At 40.8% G+C, this 26,486-nt stretch overlaps 2 protein-coding genes and 1 long non-coding RNA gene across 8 annotated transcripts in view; 2 read left to right on the top strand and 1 right to left on the bottom strand.

Moving 5' to 3' along the window:
- PPP3CB (protein phosphatase 3 catalytic subunit beta) overlaps positions 1-5,548 on the top strand; it is a 42,265-nt gene extending 36,717 nt beyond the window's left edge. For 3 of the 5 annotated variants that reach the window (XM_057430305.1, XM_057430304.1, XM_057430308.1), the window contains exons 13-14: positions 2,138-2,167; positions 3,848-5,548. In XM_057430305.1, coding sequence (XP_057286288.1) covers positions 2,138-2,167; positions 3,848-4,026 — 209 coding nt within the window. In that variant the 3' untranslated portion in view covers positions 4,027-5,548. The remainder of the gene's footprint in view (positions 1-2,137; positions 2,168-3,847) is intronic. The other 2 variants (XM_057430307.1, XM_057430306.1) reach the window with 1 other exon arrangement.
- Positions 5,549-6,282: 734 nt separating this feature from the next.
- LOC130610428 (uncharacterized) lies at positions 6,283-12,210 on the top strand. The gene is made up of 2 exons (XR_008975044.1): positions 6,283-6,853; positions 11,824-12,210. It is a non-coding gene; the product is annotated as an uncharacterized LOC130610428 (long non-coding RNA).
- Positions 8,986-26,060, bottom strand: ANXA7 (annexin A7). 2 transcript variants are annotated; one of them, XM_057430309.1, is made up of 13 exons: positions 25,955-26,060; positions 21,918-21,975; positions 19,065-19,266; positions 18,659-18,766; positions 17,459-17,502; positions 16,967-17,069; positions 16,586-16,680; positions 15,791-15,904; positions 14,022-14,192; positions 11,326-11,496; positions 11,142-11,217; positions 9,848-9,960; positions 8,986-9,332 (listed from the first exon to the last, which is right to left on the bottom strand). In XM_057430309.1, exons 2-13 carry the CDS (start codon positions 21,972-21,974, stop codon positions 9,210-9,212), a joined length of 1,377 nt encoding a protein of 458 aa, XP_057286292.1. In that variant the 5' UTR covers position 21,975; positions 25,955-26,060; the 3' UTR covers positions 8,986-9,209. The 2 variants fall into 2 exon arrangements, with proteins under 2 accessions (XP_057286292.1, XP_057286293.1); XM_057430310.1 differs by lacking the exon at positions 25,955-26,060 and adding an exon at positions 23,732-23,920.
- Positions 26,061-26,486: the final 426 nt, after the last annotated feature.

The following is a 26,486-nucleotide window of genomic DNA, read 5'->3' as shown; positions in this document are numbered from 1 at the left end:
CATCTTATCTTTCATTGCTGCCCTTGCTATTAATCAGGGGGACAGTAAGATAGGATTTTTGAGGTTTATGTTGAAAGTTGGCAAGGATTTTTTATCAGATTTGTCCCTTGCATAAAGCAGGAGGAGAGCTGCAAGTGAGGATGGAAATGCCATCGAACCCTGTTGCTTAAAATTTGCTCTCAGCTGAGAATTCTCTGAGCCAAGACATCAGGATTACCTGTTGCATTAGTATGATACAGTATTTACTTGACGTTTATCAGGGTTTACAGCAAATACAGTTTTAATTCAGGTGTACCTGCAAAAGAGAATCCAACAAAATTCCAAATTGAGTCTTTACAGTGTGGGGTTTTCTTAAGTGCTTGTATTTTCCAGTCAGTTTGTTCTTTTACGCCAAGTTGAAAATCACCTTTTTCTTAAATGTGATGTATATTCCAAGATCTTTTTGGAATAATAGTACTACACATAGAATGAACTAGGAGTGAATTTTGAAATTTGTATTTATGACAAGCTACATAATTTACAGAGATAAATCAGTATTCGTGATCTTTTCAGGAAAAGATTGAAAACAAAGACTTCACAGGTAACAGGAAATGGTGGAAAGAGGTGGTTTTTCTGCATAGTTTTGTACAGCAAATTGATTATAGTATGAAAGTATGTATTTGGTGACTTTCTAAAATAATTCTTAACTAATCTATTTTTACAACTTGAGAAGAATTCTTTCTCTTAGTGTAAATAAATAACCATCCATAGAAGAGACTTTTTTGTTTAGTTCTGAGATTGCCCTTGTCTCTGTAGGAAATCTATTTTTTTTCCCTACCATGGAATGTGCAGTATGTAAGAGTTAAAATGCTGCATTACCCTTAAGCATTCCACATTATTTCAGTAGCACTTAATGCAAGTATCCAAATTTATTTTTTTTTTAGAGATTCTCAGTGGAAATTATAATTTTATGCATTAGTGAGGTTGAGGCACAGTGTAGGCAACTGAAATTTTGTGTCTGGGTTTTGTTGGATAGGAAATGAGAAATAATAAACTTAATTAAGTTTAAAGCATTCTGATCTAATGCTGTATTTTTTAATATGGCTAGTTTCCCCAGCATTTACTTGAATACTGTGCTATGATATTTGTTGCTAACAATATATACCAAGCACTACACAAGTAGGTTTACCGTTATATGTGCTATTTTTTGTTAATATTTATGAAAATATGGTATTAAAGGCATGGCACATAGCAGGGGAGGTAAAAAGTTGTTATCTTTATTGAAACTTAGTGATATTTTAGGTTGTAGTTACAAATTGGTTTCTTTAGCAAGGCTGCCCTAATAGAAAGGGGGTTTTATATCCTAATAACATTATATTAAAGCTTTGACTTCTAGAGCTAAAAAGATTGGGCAAGGTCTTACACCTAAGAAATTGCAGTAGATGTCATGGTTATTTAGTTAAAAAAAATGAGTAAGCTAAACTTTTCATATTCACATTGATTCACCCACCAAGACTATGTTAAATCCAAACCTCTTCCTGCTGTAGAATTTGTCTTTCATTCAGCTAAACAATTGATGAAACTTTGTAAAGATGATTTGCTAGATTTCCTGTCTTAAATTTCATTGTTCAGTTCTCATAGAAGTTTTTACTTAAAATACAGTGAGAATTTGATGTACTTGTTTAACTTCAGGCAGCTAAACATAAAGAGAAAAATAATTTCTTAGAATATTTTCATCGTATACTTCCTGATAATTTACTGAAGTTCACTACTGCGTTTTAATCTTTAGAATCAGTAGTCTCAAAGAGATTTTTAGCACTTTTTAAAATCCATACCACAACTTTAACCTACTGTAAGTTTTCTGTTGCTCCCTCGCAGAAACCCAAACGAACCCAGGAAACTTAGAGAAATGTGTAATTAATAACATCAGTTAATTAGTGTGGCTCTTAGTTACTTGTAGGTGATAAACTGTATTAGTTAAAATTTAGAAGATCCACGTAAAAACAACTCCCCAAAACCTTAATTATGATTTTAACTAACTGTAATCTAATCTGGCGTAGCATACTATATTAAATTGATCATTGCCTTTTCTGCTATGCGATATTACACTCTTCATCTTTCTCATTCATTTTGCATGCATCTGCTCACTTCTGTACAGCCACTGTAGAGGCAATTGAGGCTGAAAAAGGTATGATCAGAGTCTTTGCCATTGGCAGAGATCTGTGGTGTCTGGGAGGGAATTCAAAAGTACTCTGTGTGGGTGTGTTTTACTTTCAACTTGCACAAGCAGAGATGAATCAACTGCATTGATTCATCCCTTTTACATGTAACATTCATTTCTGGCTTTAGGATGATGATAATCTTTAATATTTTAGGGAAATTCTTGGGGGTTTTTTGGTCTTTTTTTTGTTTGTTTTTACAAATTATGCAGTAGGTTTTTTGTATAATAGCATGTTGTGATACGTGGTGTTGTCTTGAAGTCCTTAAAAATGGTAGTGTTTAGTGTTGGGGTTTTTTTCTTCATTCAACTGCAAGGTTGTGTTTGATGGGGGGGTTACATGTGGAAGGAGGGTTGTTTATGCATGCCTTTTTCTCATAAAATCTATTTTAATGGCTTTGAACAAATGTTTTTAAAACTTTCCATAACGTTTCTGATAGTGCAAGATTTATAAATGTAATGGGATTTTTCTGTAGATTTTGAACATAATTTATTGACCAAATTTATTTCCAGTACATACGCCAGCCTGCCAGTATGAGGCTTATTAATTTCCATGGATTATCAGTGCTTCTGTGCTATATAAGTAGTATATTTCTCCTTTTTTGGTGATATTGAGCAAAATGCCGTCAAATTATTTGGTATTCCGAGTATTCAACTTCAGATTATTGTCTTTGTGGTGAGACTTTTAATTTCCTCTTGCTCAATATTCAGTGTAGTGAATGGCAAACAGCATAGCAGTTAAGGGAGCTGCCCTTGGGGGTTTTCAGGTTTGGTCGCAAAGCACCATTTAATGACTGTGTTCTTTGTTTTTTAATTAAGGAAGTCAGAGATCCAAAAATATAAGCAAGTGCTGTATTCCATGCTCACACACATGCAGGAGGTCCCGTTGTTGTGAGTGGAAAGCTGTAGTTACTCTCCAAAGAATTATTTCATCCCAAAGACTTCAGTCTTATTATGTGGTCCACCATTTTCAGGTGTCAATTCAACAACAGACCTCATTTATTAAAATAATCAGTAGCAAAATAATAGCTATTTTCTACACTTTATTTTAAATACATTTGTATTTAAATGGTACCATTGTTTAACCACGGTGCTAATTCAGTGCTTGTGGTTGTGTCCATTTCCATCATCCGCAATTAGCACCAAGTGTGAACCACATCCTGCAGTTTTGCCTGCATGAAAACTGCAGGATCAGGCCATCGATGCTGTGCAGGATGTAAATCTACTATTTTAGAATCCTTTGCTGCTTTGCCTCCACTGCACTTGCTGTGCTGCTTAGATCTTACCGACATTCTCTTGGAGAGAAGGGGGATGTCAAGATACGCCTGACACACCAGGCAGCAGGAGCAGTTGGTGTTGATAGCTGGCCACACCAGCGATGCACAGAAGCAATCAAGTGGGTCTAAACCCCTTGATTCCTACTTGCAGAATATTTTGCTGTACTTTGTTCTTTTGTTACAAGCTGAACTCATGATTGCCGTTGAACATTTCAGGAAAGCAGGTTAGAGAAGCTTTTACTAATACAAATGCAGAGCCATAAGTTTCTTTGGCTGGTTTCTTACCTGTTTTTAAAACATCATTTGTTAGAAAAAGTATATGCTTTCTACTTATTTTTCTATTACTGACATATCAAATTTGCATTTTGTTAAGCAATACGAGGATTCTCTCCGCAACATAGAATCTGCAGTTTTGAAGAAGCAAAAGGTTTGGATAGGATCAATGAGAGAATGCCACCAAGAAAAGATGCTCTTCAGCAAGATGGTATTAATACTATAAACACAACAAATGCCAATGGAAACAATGGAACTGGCAACAACAATGCACAGTGACCACGTCAGCTTCTGGTTTACTCACTCATGTCTTGCCTGAGAATTCCTAGATTACTGCTTTTTGATGTGACAACAGATGAAATAGCCAGGGGGGTCACTCGAAGCAACTACTTCACATGAGGTGGAAAACCATCTGACTTGATCCCGCTGAAGAACAACCGTCGTGCTTTTGAGACAACAGCCCCCTTCTTTACATGGCGACCTGACCTCCTGGGAGCCTGCCTCGCCTGTTCACACAAACTCCACCACTGGCTGCTGAAGTTCAGAAGTCTGCGGAAAGGATGAGGCTGTTACTGCTAAAGCACAACTAGACTAGCATCTTACGCTTATCGTTGTCAACACTTAAGTTTACAGATGGGATTTTTCTTTCGGTATAGGTAGTTTGTTTGTTTGTTTTTTTAAATCAGACTTTCAGATACAACCCTAAGAGCTAACTATTTATTAATGGACATCGGTTTCATGAAATGTCTTTAAAATGATAGATTAGAATGGTCTTAAAATATCTGAGGCTGCAAAAACTGTGTTTTAAGTAGACAGAAAAAATGCCAAAAAAAAAAATCTCGGTCACTCAGTAAAATGCTGACCTCAGGTTTACTCCTTAGATGTTGCTAATTCTCTATTGTATTCACTGTATTTTTTAGTTACAGCTTATCAGAAGATTTCTATGTAGGAATGTTTATTACTTGAACACAGATTTAAAAAACAAATATTTAATTCAGAAACTTTTTTGCCCAGCTTTTTCAAGACTCTTCCCCACCTTGAATTTTAAAAAAAAAAAAAAAAATTATATATACTAATTTTAAAAGTAAGAAAAATATGGAAGTGTTAATTTTAAGGTACTTTTAATTGAACTTTGTACATTGTTTAAGTAAATTTTGATTCATATCAAGTCTGTAAAGCTTGGCATTGTATTTTGTGTATGCATGTTTTCATTTTGCAAATATTTAATATATAGACCTATGATGTACATCTATAGGTTACCTAGATGTTATGGGTACTTTTAGTTTATTGTGAGTATTACGGTTGCATAAATAGCTAATAATCACCGGGCTGAATAGCTGCAAGCTTTTTATTATTTTTCAATCCGTAAAAGAAACTGAACCTGTATGAGACATACTTTTTGTTTAGGCAAAGCAGCGCGTAAGCAATTGCTCTGTTCAACTGCTAAGGCATTAGTGAAAGTGTAAACTTGAGACTGCATGTATTTTGGTATCTACAGGACTGCTTGGTTAAAATAAAAGTTGAAGCCCTGTGCTAATTTGTTCACAGCTAATGGACTGTACTGATTGCCACTGTACTTTGTTATCTATTTTGACATTTGCTACATGTCCCTCTCATCCCCTGGAACACAACTTGAAACTTAGGTCACTAGAGTTCATCTCCCCCCCCTTTTTTTGTTTGTTTCCATGAAGTACAATCTGTACATACCCCTGAGTTGGAAATTTTGTGCATGTTCTGAACTATTCAAGTATTTTATAAACGGTAGCACACAATAAATTTTGTGCATGGGCTGCGGCTCCTATCACTGTGTATGGGTGTTATTTGGCATACGCAGGTCTAATCTGGCCTTGAAAACTGTTTGGGAATAGTCTTCAAAATTCAAGGTAGCAAAAAAAGCTTGAAGGCTCAGATGTGGCTTGCAGAGAACTGCTTGAATGTCAGTGCTATTTAATTTAAATTGTATTCCTGATTTTTTTCTTTTGCTTTTGAATTCTCTCTCACAAATAAAATACCCAGCTGTTTGCTGTCTGCTAAACTGGGCATCCATTGCTGGTTTCCACAGAGCAGTGTTAGTTGATTCTAGAAAGGGTGTTCAGTGTAGCTACATTTTGGGTGTTGGTTTGAACTAAATGTTCAAAACCAATGAAGTGTGTTGGGGCTGCTTTTTGGGGTAGAAAGGGAGGATTGCTTGTGTTCATAGTCAATACAGAGAAGTCATTTAGTCTTTTTGGTATATTCTTTTTAAAATAAGAATAAGTTGCTGAACAGGGTGAGAAGATAAAAGATAAAAATCATTAAGTCACAATTTATATTATGCTAATGGAGTTTTAATATTTAATTTTACTTTATTGCAGATGCGTTCTAGTTGGAAACTCCACAAAGGTTGAGTGCAGAAGATCAAGTTTAAAACTGGTAAGTGTTTGGTGTTTTGTATGAAGCACTCCCATACTCATGAGCAGACTCGTGTCTGCATATGTCATATTAGAGCAGGACAAGCATGTGTTACTAAATACAACTGAAATTTTACATGATGAACATTATGATGGTACCTTCCTCCTTGTGAGCACTAGTGGAAAATTTCTCATCCTCACAAAACAGTATCTTTCATGATGGGATATCACATTCTAGTTGTGATCAGTATTCTGACTAGCTGGAGTTGTCTGTGCAAAGAAAATACAGATTCAGTCCTTGTCTGGAAAGTCCTTGGTATAACTGGAGAGAACTGGTTGTGATTCTTGCATGGCAGTAAGTTCCCAGCTGCAGTGAAGCTGGGTCTTGTGAGGATTCCCTTGCAGCACCTGGTTTGCTTGCTTGAGCATTCCCTGGCAGCATCTTTTGTCTGTAGTAGTTTTTGCCAGATATGAAGGCAGATCTGCAATAAGGGAAAATTTCTTGGGCAGTTATTGACCTGATGGGTCAAACAGGAAACCTGTGGGTTTCCTGCCACCCTTTAAGTCAGGTAACAGGATGATCCTGGTGGGTTTTCTTTGTTTGGAAAGTAGGTACTCATTTTCTGCTACTGTGTTTCTGAAAGGTGGTGTCTGGAGCTGTCTCTAATTCTTGTATTGTTGGGGAGAAGAAATTATATCCTTCCTCCCAGAAAACTGTAAGTAGTTTGCTTTGTTCGTTTTATGCTTTCAGCATTTTAAGGAGGGAAAGAAAAAAGTGTGTAACCTTGGGTAGTGTTCTTGGGTAGTAAGGGCAGAAGGCTTGGGAATGCCTCTGTTGGAGAACGCAGGTAGCAAAAGCTGTGAGAGGCATGGCTGGGTTCTGGTTTGGGCTGGAGTAGGCAGTGCTGCCCTGCCATGGGTTCTGTGGATGGTGTGTGGCTCCCAGAGAGGCTATTTCATCCCTGAGCTGATGGATTAAATCACCATCTGTGGTTCCCTTGTCTGTAGGGCACCAGCAGCGAGGAGGAGTATTGAGAAGCAGGCTGGGGATTCTGGCGCTGCCAAGGAGGGTAAATGTGTTGTTCTGAAACTTGATGAAGGTTTGGGGCCTGTTTCAAAGCAGGAACTTCAGCTGTTGAGAAACTTGCTGCTACCTGGTGAGCCGGCCAGGGAAGACCAGTGTAGCTCAGTGTCTGCCTGTACTTAGGGCACACACAGCTTCAGAACACAGAATTACTTACAGTGTTAAACAACAGCTTTCCTTTCAAAAGCTTTCTAAATTCCAGTTGTGAAGTGGAAAAATTGCTATAGTCCTATCGATTGAATTGTGACAGTTGGTCTCTAGCAAAAAGACAAATGGTTGGGATTGGGGCTGGTTTTCTCTTAGGAAGTGGTAGGTCCCTTCTGGTTTGAGTCTCAACACTTGTAAGTGAAACAGTCTCATAAATGGCTTTCTGTTTTCTAATGTTTCATGTTGAAACACTGCTGTGTTAGCAACATAGAAAAGTAAGGCTTTTTCAGAATCAGAATAGACAGTACCTGTTCCCTTGTCTGTTTTCTACTACAATATCATTATTATTCAGCTCTTGTTACCCATCTAACAATTCTTCCTTACTGGCATGTAATGAAGAGAACTTTTTGCCATAAACCAGGTGAATGTCACTGGAAAATAGAACCCTATTCATCTGTGCATTTTCTTGGAGTAGTAGTATGCATGAGCCAGACTTAATCAATACTCCACTTTGAATGACAAGTGATGGGGATTCTTTTAGTCACATAAAAAGACACAGAGGTACTAATATGCTTTAATTATTAAATGCCAGGCTACTTCAATTGTAAGGAAGTTTGCCCAAGAGCAAATAAACAAGAACCAAATCTTACGAGAACCTCTGTGACGCTTGTAAAGCTATTGACAGCTATATACATATAGTCTGAAGTCAGATTTTAGGTAGCAGAACATCAGTGTAAGTGAAATACGACAGGTTTTTTTTTGTGTGGTATACTCTGACTCTTACTGTTTTGCAAAAACCTTCATGTCCATGCTGTGTAGGAGTAAAAAGTTTGCCAGATTAGAATCAACTCTGCCAGCCTGAACTGGTTTTGTTTGAGGGATAACAGAAATGGGGATTTGCTGTTTGTGTGAGGGTGTCCTAGAACACAATCACTGTTAAAGCTTTGCTTAGAAATGTTAGGAAACGCATTGGCAGCTGCTAGACTTGAAGCTTCTGTTGAATTCATGGCTGGGGACAGATTCACTGTGGCTTTCTGAAAAACCAGATATGCTCTTCAGCGCTGTTCTTTTTAAGCTCTTTGAAAACATCCACAGTAATTTATATTGTGTAGGTCACAATCCCTTTCAGTTGGGCTTGACATATGATCCATAGTGTTAGCATTTACATACTAGCTTTTCTCATTGCTCAGTCATTTGCTGTGTAACCTACTCCCTTACGAGGAGATGCCTCAAAATTAGATACAAAACTGTTTCTTCTGTCTATTGCTCCCTTAAGCATAATTATAACTAACCATTAATGGTAACTAATGTAAGAAATTAAAGGGGGGGATGGGGGGACTGTACAGTCATATTCTGCCAAGGTCCCTAAACTGTCACTGTAATGTGACATAAACTGAGCACTTGCATGTTTTTCAACATTAGTGGAAACACTGGGGGAGGAGGGGGTGTAAAATGCTTTACATCACAGCCTCAGGCTTTTTTTTGTCATCCACAGTTAGCTCAGCAGTTCAGGTATATCAAGGAACTTGTTGAGTGCTGGAGATGCGTCTTGAGTTTAATCATGTCTGGCAGAGGGAAGAGATTTTTTGTCTGGGTCAGAAGGACTAAGGCTTGGGGTAGTAGACAAGATATATCTTTTATTATACAATAAGGAATATTATGTGCTGTAAATTAAGGCAATTTTAAGTGCAACAAGCTTATTGAATCACCCAGAAGGCATATTCGATTATACAAAGCTTAAAATTATTCTTTTACACACAAGGATAGTGAGTGTCTGCATAAAGCATGTTACATGTCCTTCAGCTTGTTTTATAAAAGAAAACAAAAAACCAGATACTCTTTTATTGACCAACAATCGCCAACAGCAAACGCCGGTAATCACCGCTTGTATCACTTGCTATCATTGTAGCCAAAGTCTTCTGATACATTTGTGAGAACATCTGTTTAATTTGCACAAGGTCAAGCTAGGCAAAGGAAGAAAAAAGCACAGAACATAAACACAGAGTATGATTTTAACACCTGGACAGTCACCCCACATCTCCTCCCTCACTGACTAGGGAACACACACCATGGGTGAAATGTGCAACTGATAACTGCATGTCATCAAGCCAACTGGTCTCTCCAAGGCCAGAGGAGCAGCTCCCAAAACAGTCTAGCAGCTGTTCTTGCTTTGGTAGGACTATACTATCCTAATGCCTAACAGCTGAACTTGTTGAACTTGAGGGTGCCTATCTGCTACATGGGCAGGCAACCACAGTTAAGAAGGAAGACAAGCAGTATTGCTATCTAGCCAGAGATAATTCAATTACTACATAAAAGCTGGCTTTAAAGCTAATTAACATGTTCGTCTGAATCTGAACCCTGTAAAAGCTTCATTGCAAAACAGTATTTCTGCGGCTGTGAAGGAGGACTAAGTGAAAAGCTGGTTAGGGCAGAAAGCTTTCTGCTGTGTGCAGCACTTTCAGAGAAGGTTTCTTACCTCACTGCGAGTGACTATAATTCTGATGAGGGTAGAATCGTCTGTGCCAGCTCCTTTCATAGAATAATAAAGTCTTTCTGCAAAAAAGGCTGGGCGATTTAAAGCACATTGCACTGCAATAAAGTATATTTTTAGGATTAGTTCCAGCATTGTACACTGTACAGTGATACCTGGCAGGATCAGTTAATGATTTTTGCTGTAGAGGTAGGTGTTGGTGAAGATGCAGTTTCTGTGGACTGCAGGAACTGTGTTACAGAGCTGAGTTACTTGGAAGCTGACCAAGTGACTTATTCTTTCACACACTAAGTTACAGTTATTAGCAGTTAACTTTTCTGGAAGTGCTTTTCAAAGCTGCCTGAAACCTTAATTCTCAAATAGGTAATTCAGAAGCAGTTGTTCTCTGGGGGTAGGCTGGTACTGGAACACAGGGTATTTTACTCATATTCCACTGCTTGAATCTCACTAAGAAAAGTACAGCTGTGAAAAGTTGTCACTCCGGTAGTTTCAGAGTGGATCTTGTTTCAGTTAGATTGTTCGCTCTCAGAGACAAGCCTTTATTCTTTTACATCATTTTCCCCATAAAACTCTCAAGTAGAATATAATCTGGGAAGTTTTTGCTTATATGTTACGGCTACGGAAATGCTGTCATTCTGGTAAGCATTGGTGTCTGCAGATGTAATGCTGAGTCATACTGATGCTCACTGTTGACAAATTGTATTAAATGTTAACTGCTTTACTATACAAGTCAGTAGGAAAAAGTGAATTCAAAACAGGTCTTCTATTTGCTGACATTTTCCTTAGCAAATGCTGAGGTTTTTAGGGGTAGGTGGTGGTGGGGAAGGGAGGTGGAAAAGAAACTGCGTCTAAAGTATGTTCATGTTGGCTCTGAGATGATGTGTGGGGTTGCTCAACTGTCTGTGCTGAGGTGTGTCACAACTAGAGTCACGGCTGGGTTCTACCAGTACTCATATCATTTTGCAGGGCTCTGAAAAATGCAGTTACAAGTGCTAACCAGTGACCCTTACTTCTGTGTCCTTGACTGCCTTCCCAGAGAAGGGACAAGTAGTTTCTGTGTAGCCTTTTCTTGTTTCAAACTCACTTCTCCATAGTGGATGCTTATTTTTTCCAGTTAAGGGTAAAATGAATAATTTGAATAATTGAAGTTTTGTATTAGCAAAGTCTCAGGTTGTGTATTCATTTGCCATACAGCCACTATTGAATTGGATTACTGTTTTGTTACGTGTATAAGGTTTAATTCGTAAGCAATAAATGGAGAGAAGAACATATCACTTACAAATAGCCTTCAAACCACGTTCCACGTTTCCAGAAAATTCTCGGTCAATGCTGCTTAATAAATCACGATTAGCAATCTACAAATAAATGAGATTAATATGAGGATAATGAAATGTGGTAACAACAGGAAGCTGAATTTAAAATACACTGACCAAGCTCATTTGAAATGAAGAAAGAACTCCTACCCTGGAGTATGCCTCAACTGTTGCTTTCAGTTGGGGAAAACTTCTGCTTGCCAGAACCATATTAAAGCAAGATTCATCAGTCCCAAGTTTTCCTTCACCTGCTTGGTACAGATGCTGAGCATCTTCTTGAGCTTTTTGGTAATCCACAGTTTGGTTCTCATCCCGATTACCCTAAAAGCAAAGATAACAGATGACAAATGAAAAAAGGCTTGGGGTCTGCGCTTGCAGCATATCTTCAAAGCCTGAAGCAGAAAGAGCAATGCCAGTTTGAAATTCTTCACATTGCTTTGAAGCTACTCTTTAGTTTAAGATTTCTTATAGGCAACAAATTCAGAAGTGACCCAGAACCCTACCTGTAGGGCATGCTTTAAACTGCAGATAACACTGACTCAGATAATTTCACCCCCGTATACCATCTCATACTTCTAATTACATACTGAACTTAATTCTGTATTTTTCTTAATAATATAAGCTTTCTCTTGATTTGTTTGTTTCTAGGCTTGAAGTTGCAAAGAGTCTTCCCAAATGAACTAATGAATTATCTTACTGAATATGCACACCTGAAATATCTCAGGTCTTCTGTTTTATTTAGAATTTGCTAATTTTGACTAAGAATCATAGAATGACTCCAGAAAGCACTTACTGTAGTTGTAATATGTAGTAGAGCTTATATGACATTTTATGTGCCTTGGGTTTGTGGTTTTTTTTTTTGCTGCCCGGTGCATGGATGGATGTTGCTAAATGTACTGGCTGAGTAGGCTGAACACAAGCTCTCTAATAGTGTTGTATCTATAGTGGTTATTACAATATTTAAATTATGTGGTTGTCAGTTATTGTAAACGACTGGATTTACCAAAATAAAAATTAGCAGCATGAGCTTCTCAAGGTTTTCTTTCTTGTGAATTTTGACTTCTTAATCCAAATAGCTAGTGTGCAGCTGAACTCTCACAAAGGTTGAGGCAAATGAGACAGAGAACCAGCATAGAAATTCTAACAGCAAATAGGCAGATGGATCAGAGAAATGTGGAAGTTGCATTAGTACGTATTTTTCTTCCTTGACATGGATAACTGCAACGCAAAAAGAGCCCTAGTATATGATATGGGATAAGCGAGCTCCCAAATTCTAGTGATGGGAAGGGAAGGAAGGCTATGGTGTAACTTGGAAGCTGTGGTACCTCTTGACTTGTTCACAGGGCTTCTTACAGGTGCTATACATAGAATCACAGAATAGTTAGGGTTGGAAAGGACCTTAAAATCATCAAGTTCCAACCCCCCTGCCATGGGCAGGGACACCTCACACTAAACCATGTCACCCCAAGGCTCTGTCCAACCTGGCCTTGAACACCACCAGGGATGGCGCATTCACAACTTCCCTGGGCAACCCATTCCAGTGCCTCATCACCCTCACAGTAAAGAACTTCCTCCTTATATCCAATCTAAACTTTCCCTGTTTAAGTATTAACCCGTTACCCCTTGTCCTTTCACTACAGTCCCTAATGAAGAGTTGCTCTCCAGCATCCTAATAGGCCCCCTTCGGATACTGGAAGGCTGCTATGAGGTTTCCACTCAGCCATACCTGTATAATCACATCCACACAAATTCTTTTGTTAACATAGGCAAAAAAAAAACCCCAAAGTATCTTGCTTTAACAGCAGTGTGGAGCTCTGCTTTATAGAACCAATTGATTGCTTCTGCACAATAAAGTATTTACACATAAATTCTCCAAGATGAATACAGGGTGCTAAATTAGGTCACACAATTCATCAGATTTGTAGATAGCATCACTTCTTTGAGGAGGGACTGACATGTCACAGTATCACAGTATCACAGTATGTTAGAGATTGGAAGGGACCTCGAAAGATCATCTAGTCCAATCCCCCTGCCAGAGCAGGAACACCTAGATAATGTTACACAGGAATGCGTCCAGGCGGGTTTTGAATGTCTCCAGGGAAGGAGACTCCACAACCTCCCTGGGCAGCCTGTTCCAGTGTTCCGTCACCCTCACTGAGAAGAAGTTTCTTCTCAAGTTTAAGTGGAACCTCTTGTGTTCCAGTTTGTACCCATTACCCCTTGTCCTATCATTGTTTGCCACTGAGTAGAGCCTGGCTCCGTCCTCATGACACTCCCCCTTTATATATTTATAGACACTTATAAGGTCACCCCTCAGTCTCCTCTTCTCCAAACTATAGAGACCCAGCTCCCTCAGTCTTTCTCATAAGGGAGATGCTCCACTCCCTTAATCATCTTAGCTGCCCTGCGCTGGACTCTCTCCAGCAGCTCCCTGTCCTTCTTGAACTGAGGGGCCCAGAACTGGACACAATACTCCAGATGCGGTCTCACCAGGGCAGAGTAGAGGGGAAGGAGGACCTCTCTCGACCTACTAACCACCGCCCTTCTAATACACCCCAGGATGCCATTGGCCTTCTTAGCCACAAGGGCACAGTGTTGGCTCATGGTCATCCTGTTGTCCACTAGGACCCCCAGGTCCCTCTCCCCTACACTGCTTTCTAACAGGTCGTTCCCCAACCTATACTGGAACCTGTCATTAGGGAATAAATGGCTCAGAGGTAATTTCTTAAAAACCTGGCTCTTGCTAGGCAGACTCAGGCTATTTCTGAGGCCATTATGACTACATGCATCAAAGTTGGACTGTACACAGTTACCTTACCCAAACAACAAAAAAAATTCAAGCTTACCTGGCACATAGATATAAGTAATCGTTCAAAGTGTCCTGAAGTGTCTGCTCTGATGTCTTGTTCAATGTCCCGTCCAAATTCTGATTTATAGCAGTTCACTATTTCTCTTATTTCCTGGTTTGTCCTTGTGCAAAGAATCTCAATCAGCACTCTCTCTTGAGTGCCTACTCCCTGTAGGCAGAGAAAAAGAGGGCATAACTAAAAAGCACTACTTATTCAGTTTTCTTCAACTGTGAAATTAAGCATGTTATTTCAAAACTTAATACAATCTACATTGCAAGAACAATATCCCTTCAATGCGAAAGCACCGAGTCTTCGGTGTACTTAAAATGGAACGAAGATTCCTCAAACATTTAGTTCTGCACCAGTTCAAAAAGTACCCCAAAGCTTTATATCCATAGCAGTAACATCAGCCAAAGTTAACTAGAAAATGGTGTAGAAAGGAAGTTCTTTGACAACCTTAACCTGGAAACATACTGGAGGAAGGTACAGACTTATGCTAATCATTAAATCCAAAGACACACACACAAATTCTGGTTTGGTCAGCATACAAATGTGCTCCCTATTCCAAGTGTTGCTGCTTCATTAACATGGAGCACCGGCAGGAACTTTTCCTAAATATAGGGAGTTTTACACAAGAGCATGTAGCGACAGGACAAGCGGGAATGGCTTTAAAATGACAGAGGGGAGATTTACGTTAGATATTAGGAAAAAATCTTCATTATGAAGGTGGTGAGACACTGGAACATGTTGCCCAGACAAGTTGTGGCTGCCCCATCCATGAAAGTGTTCAAGGCCAGGTTGGATGGGGCTTGGAGCAACCTGGTGTAGTGGAAGGTCTCTCTGCCCATGGCAGGGGAGTTGGAACCAGATGATCTCTAAGGTACTTTCCAACCCAAACCATTCTATGATTCTACGCTTCCCTCTCCCCAGAATAAATATCTTACTGGCCTAGTCATCTCTATTTAGGCAAGGATTAGATGGAAGTGGATCTATGCAAGGCTTCTGGGTAATGCTGTGACTTTTTTAAAATGGTTAAGAGTGACTGTTGGCTCCACTAAAGCCAGATCTTCATTTAAGCTCCAGATTCCTTGGAAGGTCAGCATTCATACATGGGCTGAGCTAGTCGATTCCAGTATCACCCACCTGCTAGCTGCTGCAGCTCAAACAAGAAGGAAATTTTGGTAAACTGTATGTACCAGTCTACCTGAATTGAAGTTTTAAATGAACTAGCTCACCTAATCTTTAATGCAGTCTTAACACTTGAACAGGTACCTGCATGATCTGACCTTAATTTTTCACTACTGTCCTTTTGGAAAAACACTGGGATAATCCAAAAATAAAATTCAGTAACAATTGTTTGTTCCTAATAAGGAGAGGTACATACCTTCAATTTAAACAGTGGTTACAGTTTTAACAGCAGCCAGGCCCTTTCTAGGTTCTAGCAACCAAACCTTTCTAGGTTCTGCAACTTGTGACCAAGTGGCAGAGTAAGTTATTTAACTAAACTTAGTTCTGACTAAGTTTAGAACTTAGTTCTGAATAAGTGGCGGAGAGCAGAGGATGAATGGACAGCAGCTCTGAATTGGCTAATCCTGAGGAAATTGGCTGTAACCGGGGTGCACAACAGAAAAGAATTTTAAGCCCACAGTCCCAAAATTTGTTTGCCACTACAGGATTTTTTAACAACGCAGCAGTAAGGCATGGGTTTTTCTTGGATAAGCATTTTAAGATGTTTTTAAGCTATTCGGTTTACATAAAAACCATACCTTCATTGCATGACGTAAACTCCAGGCATCATAGTAGGTGCTGGGCATGAAGAGTGCTAAAATCAATTCTTCCACATTTCCACTTAATTCAGACTTCAGGTCTTTAATTAAATCCTGTTCAATTATAAACACAAGGCTTTGCAGAGTGTTAGCTGTGTAGGTTAGATACTTCAAAAAAGATCGAACTTACTTTTGTAACTGATTTCCAGCTTTGTGCTGTTTTTCTTGTAAAGCTTAGTTTAATTTCTTATCAAGAACTTCACTCTATCCAAACCTTTGACAGTTCAGCTCTTCTCTGTTATCTCCTCACTGATTAGGACCTAGATAGGTCCTGAAAAATGCCACAACTATAACATTTCACTCTTAAGTTGCAAAAATAACAGAGGGAAGAAATTAATTTATCTCAGCCTTTTATTGACTAACCAATCCTCAACCAGTTTCTTAGTTTGTTTCTTACAAAAAAAAAAAAAAACAACAGATTTCAGGGCTGCTTTGTATGCATAAGAATCTCAGTAGTTTTAAACACTAATACAAGGACAGATTAAGCTTGATTATTATCTATCTATCAAGCATTACAAAAGCAGAGAAGCTTCTTCTTTGGTTAAGGGACAGAGCCAGCCACCCAACCTTCCCCCCACCCCTGCTTCTGCCAGGGGAATATATTGAAAGAATATAACCAAAAGAATTCCATTTCAAAAATGATCAAACCACTCCCCAGGACTAAACTGCAATCAGGCAGGTGAAGCAGCAGCTGATTTGGGTTTGCTTAGTGATTCAAAGAACTAATGAACATACCTTGCCATACATAGTCTTGAAAGCTGCCTTGATTTTTTGCCTTTGATCATTGGAGCGGTTAGCAACAACATTTATGATAGCCTGCTTATCAGTTCCTTGGAAATAGAAGGGCAATTTCATGTAAGAACTCGTAATAATCCCTCTGAGAATGCATTTTATCATCTTGCATTTGGGTATAGTTACATAATAAATTACTACCATTTAAGCCTACCAAATTTTCTCTATAGCTTTGTCCACTAAATAGTCTGAGTAATTTAGAAAGTGCAACTTTTGAAAAGCTTGGGGAGGGGAAATGTATGGTTATATAAAAATTGAAGAAAAGGACAAAATGGCATCTCAAGGCCAGCTCAGTAGAAATTTAAACTTCTACTGCTTACTTACCAAACCCCTTCATAGCTTTGCGTAGAATTTCTGCATCCCTTCCAGCATCAAAGTTGGGAGCAGCTTGAATTGTGCCCTGGGTACACTGAACCATTGCTGCAGGCTGAAAGTATGAGTTGGGTTAACTAGATGTGCTGCACAACAGAAATTCACATTAAAATCACAGCACTGGAATCAGTACTTAAGAAGGAGTTGTCCATGAGTAACCCTTTTTTTTTTTTTCTAGCACAGAATGAGGGTGACATTCTGTTTCGTTCAATAGCTTTGGCCCACTAATGCCAAAGAGATGCTTTTAGCCAATTGGATGGATGAAGATCTACTTGATGATTGAGTGTACACAGATAAAGGGTTATGATTTTGTTCAGGTTGTATGGAGTGTAGGTGGGAATTATTGATGCAGAACACACTGTAAATTGTTGGAAATTAGTTGTAAAAAATACTAAAACTACAGAAGCTACATAAGATTGATTATAGAAGAGGGTACAGACGTACCAGGCCAGGCATTGGTGATGGTGTTTGTCCACTGGGATATCCTACTGAAATTCAAAAGATAAAATTAATGAATTAGGTCTCCTCTTATTATGTAAATGCTATCTTATCTGAAAATAAAGCCATTTAAAAACCTGTATTTACCTCGGCACAAAACCTGTTTCATAAGTAATGATACCTATCATGATCAGTAACTGAACTTCTTGCCCTTGGGAATGATGGGAAGAAGCCATCATAGGCACATTCAGGTATGTATATTAGCAAACTATTCTAAAAATACTAAATTTATTGGTGTTGTGGGAACTGGAAGGCTTTCTCCTTATTAAATATTATTAAATTAATAAGAATAATTAATATTATTGAATATTGCTGTCTTTGACAAAAGCCAAGATAGCCCATGCTAATGAAGAATGTGTGTCCCATGATCTCTTTTAAAGTCATATTATGCACTTTAAAATGTCTAGCATCTAAATGATAAATATTAAGAATTCATTGGTGCAAAAAGAATTGAGGGAATCTCATTTTGTGGTCAAAAGCACTTTGAATACAAAAGCTACAACTACATTTTTCATACTGGAATTGTATTTTTATCCATAATACGTATGTACAATTGTTATATTTTTAACAGCACTTTAGCTGTTATTAGAGTTAACAAATCAACCATTAAAAACAGTTTTTGCTGCTCTGAATTTCTTGCAAACACAACTGACACGTTCCAGGACAAAAACTGTCTTGATGGTAACTGACCACTCAAAGCATTAAAAACAGTGCACTGTTTTTAAGGAATTGTGTGCATTCTCCTTTCCACTTCCTCATAAGGCCAGCGATCACCATGAACACACAGATCTGAAAAATGCATTCATTTATCTGATATTAACAGAACAGCTATATACTCAGCCAGATACTCACTGAATGCGGACTCTGGACTTCCCAGCTTTCATCAGATACTTGCAGTTTGAAGAAGGATAAGCACCTAAACCACTGCAGCGTGACCATTAATCAGTAACAGCCATCCCTTTTGGATGTAGCACTTATAGAGATGGTTCTCATTAGTCCTTCAGTGGTCTCATTGAGAAAGGTAGGAGAAGGTGTACAAACCTCAACAGCTAGAAGTAATAAAGGTAAGGGCCTAATTTTTTACTACCTGTCCTGGAATTTCTTTGTTTAACTTTGGATGCTTAAAGTTTCTTATATATGACTTACCTGGCATTTGTGCTGGTCCACCTCCAGCATAGCTTTGGGCAGGAGGCTGCGGGTAGCCACCAAAGCCAGGGCCAGCAGGAGGCACACCAAACCCAGGGCCTGAAGGAGCTAGGGGAAAAATGGTGACTTTAGCATGCTTAGTGTTCTGTACTTGACTTCTGACATGTGAGCCAGGTTATTGAGTAGAGCTATGTAAGCGACTAAATCCTCTGTGTCTGTGCAGTGGCCCAAAACCATCAAGGCCCTGCCATCACCACATAGGTATTTACTGCAAGACAGCAATCTGGCTGGCTGCCTACATGCTGCTGCCTAAATTGATCACTGAACAAAGCTGCTTTTCTTTACTACTTCTACCAAGCACAGAGAATGGTTACAGCAGAAGGGGTACTCTAACAAGGAATCTTACCTCCAGTATAAGGTGGCATTCCTCCAGCCTGGGGAGCTCCAGGGTAGCCCCCAGAGGCAGGATATCCTGCTGTCCCTGCATACCCAGCAGTTGGTGGTGCTGCAGGATAGGTGCCACCTCCTCCTGCTGGAGGGTATCCTCCAGGAACTGGGAGATAAGAGTACTGACCAGCTGGTGGGTAGACAGACTCTTGTCCTGTGGGCTGAAACACAAAACTGGCATGTCTGCACACATGCTAACAGAACACTAAAGTAAAAACTCTCAAGCTACAAAAATGTCCAGGTGTGTAATAATGTGAATTATATAATTAAATTCAGCACTTGAAGCAGCAGCAGTAAAATTCCTGAAGCCTGGATAGGGGCCTTCTTCTTGGGTTTTCTGATGCATCTTCTATGGTGACATGGAATCAGAGTGCTGCAGGGTGGAAGGCACCTCTGAACAGCCTCTGATCCCTTCCACCTTTAAAGCAGGGTCAGCTTCGGAGTTAGATGAGGTTACTCAAGGCCTTGTCAAGTTTTCAGTATCCTCAGGAATAGTGAACCCACAGACGCTCTGGGCCCCTGTTCCAGTGTTTGCTTAGCAGAAGACTGAATGTATTTCCACTTAGCCTTCCTCCAGGTGAGCAGCCCTCCCTGGGCTGTTGTCCTGTTTGTCCATGTCTGTCGTACTGGGAGGCCACAACTAGACATGGTATTCCAGATGTGGCCTTGTGAGCACTGAGCACAGAGGAATAATCATTGTCCTTGACCTGCTTGCTTCGCTCTTTGCTAAATCCAGGTATGTCATTAGCCTTCCTCCCTGGGGACATGCACCTGCTGACTTGTCAACCACCAGGACCCCATTTCCTTTACTGGGAAGCTGCTATTTCTATCCTGCATGAGTAAAATGTGAGCTCAGCCAGGCTTGCTCTCTATGAATCATTAGAAGCTCAACTCCTGTTTTTACAGGACTTTTAAGAGCTTGGTATCTTTGAACTTTCTGCCTCTCTTGCACAGTATTTTCAAATGTTACGCAGTGACAACTTACAAGAGATGTTGGGTTTTTTTTTCCATTTCCTTTGGAATCAGGTTATAAAGCATGGACATTCAGTGACTAAATCTGGACCACTGAGTCAGATTGAATACCTATTATAGGCTTTAAATAAAAAGAACAAGTCAAACATCTAGATGCCTTTGTTTTGCTATGTGTATGACTTACCAGTCATACCACAAATGTTTGTTATTAGCATTAACATACATTAGAAATATTTACTTGAATGACCAGGATCTCTAAGGGAAAAACCCTGTAAGTTAAAAGTCATACACTTGATCTTAACAATCAGGTATTTAAAATTAGCTTCATAATGAAGTATAATGTATGGACTCATTACTCAGTGGGAATCATCTTACTAACTAGCTTTAGAAATATGGGTCACACATTACATACAGTACACATTCATTCTCGATCCCAGAAAACAGAAATAAACTTCAAAGCAGTAAAGTCTAGCTCAAATATTCTCCTCAGGTTTGGTTGCCCCAAGATTGCTACCCCCAGATTATGGTGCCCAGGCTATATAATACTCTCTCCCGCAGCAGTATGGTCTAACCTGCCAGACGCAACTAGAAGATTTTAATAGCATTTAGATTTACAAATCCAAAATTAGGATCCTCAAAAGCCCTGCTCAGATAACTATCACTACTGCAAAAGGAAAAGAGTCTTGCATTATTTTTTTAGACTGGTTATTGCTCTGGGCATCATCAGTTAGACTAGGAAACCTAGAATTGTTGGTATCAAATCTAAAGGGTCTTTTAAATTAATCCATTAAAATTTGCTATATTTTAGATGCTAGCTAAGAAAAAAGGTATTTTCAGATGTAAGCAAAAATAAATCACAGCTACAGCCACGAGGGTTAGTGGAACTGGGAGGAGGGGAAAGAAATCCTGGAGTTAGGAAAGTCTGGTTTCTAACATGTTTGTCTTCAGTTTGACTGATTTCAGTGTTTCAGAAGGAGTAAGGGTAAACTGTAAAGCAAAATAATTGAATTTATTGCATGTATTTATACATATTGGATATATTTGTAGTTTTTCAGTATCTTCCTGGTATCGAGGCTGAGCTCCATGCTGAAGTCTAGTTCTGTGCTACATGAAACACAGACCATATAAAATTTACACAAGTATGGTGTGATTGGTGCCATACTAATAGAAGCACACAGTTGCATCTAGCTTTGAAAAATGATGCAGGCATATCAAAAAGACTGCAGTATCAGTCACACCTGATACATTCCAGCCTTCTGTTAAGTAAGTTTCATTGGAATGTTCAACCCATTCAGTCATGAACGGAAGGTGGAACAAAGTCCTGTGGCTGAAGGAGAGGGGGTCGAAGTCGAGATACAGTGTTCTTTATCCTCAGAAAAATATTTACTTTGTGTCGTATGAAAGCTGGGCTACTTGAGTAAAGCATTCCAAGCTCTTTCTGAGGGTAGTGGCCACTGAAGATTTTTCAGCATCTCTGTAAATCCTGGGATACAGGTACACGGGATATTTGTACAGAGTGTGATAGAGACTGGTTCAGAGATTACCTCTGACCCTGTACATAAAGAGCTGCAAGAACTGCCAATACATTAAAAAATATTTGCTGAAATAGTTAAGCTATATTTATTAAAAAACAAACTAGCAAGAAAAGGAAGACTAAACAATCAAAAACTTTCTGGAGTAACAGGCAACATTAAAAGAGACAGAAATAAAGCCTCTAATCTCTAGAGAATATTGTATATGAACTGAAAGCTACTATTCACACACAGAGAACACAGTAAGAAGGGGTATTCAAAGAATATAAATACCTTAGGAATGCAACACATTTAAGAGCCTTACTTACAGGATAACCAGGGAAAGCAGGATAGCCACCAGACGGAGGATAACCCGGGTATGCCATTCTGGGAAAAAGAAAAGATATTTTCACTGTCATATGAGTTTGTCGTAGTTATTTGTTTGCTAATTATCTGTTAAATCACTTGAACAATATGTTTAGTAGGTTTAGGATTGCTCAGAAGTACTTGTCAGCTCTTAAGCCCACAAAACCTTTCCTTTTTTCCATAAACATGGCCATAGCAAGCAGGATTCAGAAAGGAAGCATCTTCAACTTCATAATTACCTACCACTCTTACTTCGGTCAGGTAGACATTGAAGCATGGTAAGAGGCTTAGGATACCCTTCAAGTTGCCAGCAGGAGGGGCTGAGCCCTTCACCAGAACAGAAACAGAAGGGTCAGGCTAGAGCAGGGTCCCAGTCCTGAACTGCACCAAGCACCTGTCTCCCACCACCCTGCACTCCTCTGCTCATAGGGATAGTTCCTGTAAGAAAAGCAATATGCTGTCTATCCCATGCAGAATGATTATTTGATAGAAATATGTGTTATCTCACAGCTTCACTTCATTTGGGTATAAAATTTCTGTTTCCTGCCAGTAACTGTTTATTTTAGCCCAGTTTTTAATAGACCTGCGGAGTAGGAACAAAACAAGACAGAAATCATTCCCTATATTGCCTACCAGTTGTCAGGGATTTTTTGAGGTCATTAGCCAGGTTACGAAACACATAATGGTATGAAAAAAAATCCTGTTAATGTTAACCAGCCACATTCCCTGATCAGGGTCTGGGAGTTACTCATGGCATGTTTCTAAGACAGTATGCATTATAGCTGCACAAATCAAAGGACATGGGAAATATAAAATGAATGCAATACAGTGAATGATTATTCATATTTCTAGGTATTCAGTAGCCAAACCAAATGGATTTTAAAGCAGAATTATTTCTGTGTTGGACTATTAAGGCAATAGGTGGTAGTGGAATTAAACATCTGAGACTTAATGTGGAAAACATTAAAACTCTGGGTAGGTTTGTTCAAATAAAAGCCAAAACCAGCTTGCAGAGAAGCACAGAGGTGGTCCTTCCCCTCTACTCTGTTCTCATGAGATCTCACCTGGAGTATTGTGTACAGTCCTCAACACAAAAAGGACATGGAACTGTTGGAACAAGTCCAGAGGAGGGCCACGAGGATGATCAGGGGGCTGGAGCATCTCCCGTATGAGAAAGTTGGGGCTGTTCAGCCTGGAGAAGAGAAGGCTGCGTGGAGACATCATAGCAGCCTTCCAGTATCTGAAGGGGCCCACAAGAATGCTGGAAAGGGACTCTTTGTCAGGGACTATAACAATAGGACAAGGGGTCATGGGTTTAAACTTAGGGGAAGTTTAGATTAGATGTAAAGAAGAAGTTCTGTGATTCTGTGATAAACCTGGGTCATTACTTTCAAATAAATAAAGGGGGACGAGCAACATGAGTGTTTGCAGAACTATGCTCGCATTATAGAATAGTTAGGGTTGGAAAGGACATTAAGATCATCAAGTTCCAGCCCCCCTGCCATAGGCAGGGACACCTCACCCTAGACCACGTCACCCAGGGCTCTCTCCAACCTGGCTGCTGCCAGGGATGGAGCATTTACCACTTCCTTGAGCAGCCTGTTCTAGTGCCTCACCACACTCACAGTAAAGAACTTCTTCCTTATATCTAACCTGAACTTCTCCTGTGTAAGTTTAAAACCATTACCCCTTGTCCTATTGCTACAGTCCCTAATGAATAGTCCCACTCTGACTAATGGCTTTTACTTCCCTAAGAAATAATATCTTCAAACAGTACCTGTACAGTATTTATTACTGACAGCTGCTTGAATGGACATTAAATTTGGCTTTCAACAGCACGCTTAGTTATTTCTGACTTTAACACTAATTGTAACTCCTTTCAGGAACAGGATGACTGGCAACACTTCCTTCTGATTTCAGTGTTACTCTTTCTGCTTACAGGAAAATATTGTGCCAGCAAAACAAACTCTGTTTTGTAAACAAAAAAAAACTTTTTCAGCTTTTCAGCTTCACCATTAAGCAGACAGGATTATAAAGAGTGTAAAACTTGTTGAGGTGCACTGTATCATTTCCACTGTGCAACTTACTATGTTTTTCATGATGCAGTGATGACCACTCAGCTGTTTGAACATCTGTAAAAAGTTTAAGTTGTACAATAAACGGAACCCAGCAATCTTTAACCATATGACAGTACACCAAATTTTACACTTATTGGTAAGATACTTCATTTAGAATCTGATTTACTAGCAAACACATTCTGGCAAAAAGCTTTTTAAGGGATGAGTTTCCAACGTCTCACTTTCAATGACAGCTATGTCATATTTTTGATTAGCACATTAACCAGCCATGTCAACCTGTGACTTACAGTGCCCTGGTAAGTTGTTTAACACTTTCCTTACTTTTGCTGTGTTAGTTCCTTTTTTAGGACTCAATTTGTACTGTGAGTTCCTTTGGGCCAGGTACAGGGAATTTCATTTAATCATGAAACAGTGTTATTTCATTTAATCATCCCCCATTTAACAAGACCTCGATTCCTATTTGTCATTCTTTGGGATTGCAAAAATTAAAATGTTTTCTTCTCATTTGCTTGATTTAGCTTACTTCTTTTTCTATTAAAAAAAAAAACTTTTTTTTTTTTTTTTAAAAGACTGCTACTGCTGAACCCAGGACAGTAATAAAAGGGGCAAGTAAGGGCTGCTGCTTCAATTACTTCAAGCCTTTATAACTAGATGGACATGATGCTAAACTGGCATTTCAGACTTGCCTCTGACACCAGCTACAAGTCTCTCTCAAAATTTACTATGACCAGACAGCAGTATTGACTGAAACCTCTCCGTATGTAAATACATTTCCCAGGAGATGAATTAAGTCGCTTACACAATGTTAAATACCTGATAAAACATTGCACTGCCACTGCCGTTAGGCATGGCCTCGCTTATCCGCAGCGCAAGCATCCTCAGGCAGAACATGGGGCCTGATAATACTAGTTTTATAACAAAATCAACAGATTTTCCTGTCAGATGTTAACTCTCGCCCTGTTCTCTCCGGGCGGTGGAGGGTGAAGCCGCGGGCCGGGCGCTGTCACAGCCCGCCCGGGGGTGAGTCAGCCGTGGGCCGCCCAAGGGCGGCATCCGTCAGTTCTCCTCTGCGGGCTGGAACCCACACCTGGGGGGGGTGTCTCTTTTTTGGCGGGTAGGGGAGGCGTATATATAGCTCTGGCGGTGTAACATTAGGGGCCCCGCTGAACTTGGAGACTGGAGCCCAGGAACTGAACACGCAGAAGTCTACAGCCGCTGCCTCCGCCCGGCCCCGCTGGACCTCCGGGCACTCAGCGGGCGGAGGAAGCCCCGCCCGGCCTGGCCCCCCCCCACACCTATTTTCCTCTCCGGGGACGCCCCCGCCAGCACCACACCCGCCCCAAGAACGCTTGAAAGACGCCGGTGGGGCCACCGCTGCCTTCCGCTCTGAGCCGGCCCGGCACAGCCCCGCCCGCCGGGCGAGCCACCGCCCCGCTCTGTTTTGGGGCGGTCATGCATTGCCATGCCTCTCTTCCCTCTCTCTCAGCCGCTAGACTCGGTGCGGCGAGCCCTCCGGCGTGGCATAGCTGCAGGCGAAGGCAGGTAGCACTGTGTTTGATTCTCCTGAGGCGACCGGGACCTCGTTCCCGCTCCGCCCCGGGATGGCAGACCTCCGGCCGGGGGATGCGGCTCTCTTGGGGGGGGGCCGGCTGGCCGACACCTCTCCCTGGGGGACACTTGCCGCGTCCCCAGCTGGCGGGCAGCTGCGGCTCCTGGAGCCCTGCTCCAGGCTGCCACTCGTGCCGCCCCGGACCCTAAGCACGCCCATGCTGCAGGGCGCGGCGCGGCGCAGCGGGGTCGGGGCCGACCCCCCCCCTCCCCCCGGAGGCGGTGTGTGAGAAGAGCCGCCTGGCCCGCGGCCTGAAGCGGGGGGCGCGAGTCACGTGGGCCGGCTCTTCCCCTCACCCCGCCAGCTGCCTCACCTTAGGAGGAACCTGCAGAGCCTCCGGCCTCTCTCCCGCAGCGACACCGCCAACTGCAGGCTGTGACGCCAGGCGGCAGCCGCCCCGCCCCGTTACCGACACCGCCCCGGCCCGGCCCACGGGCCACGCTCTCCTCCGCTCCCGGGTGCCGGCAGGGCCGAGGCGGGCCAGCAGCGGCTCCAGGTGGTTGGTGATCACCCTGCTAACCCAGGACCCCCTTCCTATCCGTGCAGGTTTGCCCCACCTTGCTGAAGGAAAGCTGCAGTATGCCCAGTTCTCCTTCAGAACGTCTGAAAGGTAAGTTCAAAAATGCAAGTGCTACAGAAACGTAGAGTGACTTCCCAGTAGAGCTGTCAGGGAAGCGCCAGGCGATGCCATCCCTCAGGAGTCCTTAGCTGCCACCCCATGGCGTTCCTTAGCCACCTGCCTAGGAAGGGAAGGGAGAAGGCCACACTGCAGTTTCCCTGCACCACCACTGCAGTGGAGTTCATGCATGTAGCAATAAATCGAGTCTGTTATCCAGTTAAACATG

The sequence above is a fragment of the Pezoporus wallicus genome, unplaced genomic scaffold, assembly GCF_028554395.1.
Source record: "Pezoporus wallicus isolate ANWC-B61680 ecotype Strahan unplaced genomic scaffold, APGP_CSIRO_Pwel_v1 contig_5261, whole genome shotgun sequence".
NCBI lineage: Eukaryota > Metazoa > Chordata > Aves > Psittaciformes > Psittacidae > Pezoporus > Pezoporus wallicus.
Note: the sequence above shows the minus strand (reverse complement) of the source record. Positions and strands in the feature narration are given on the sequence as shown.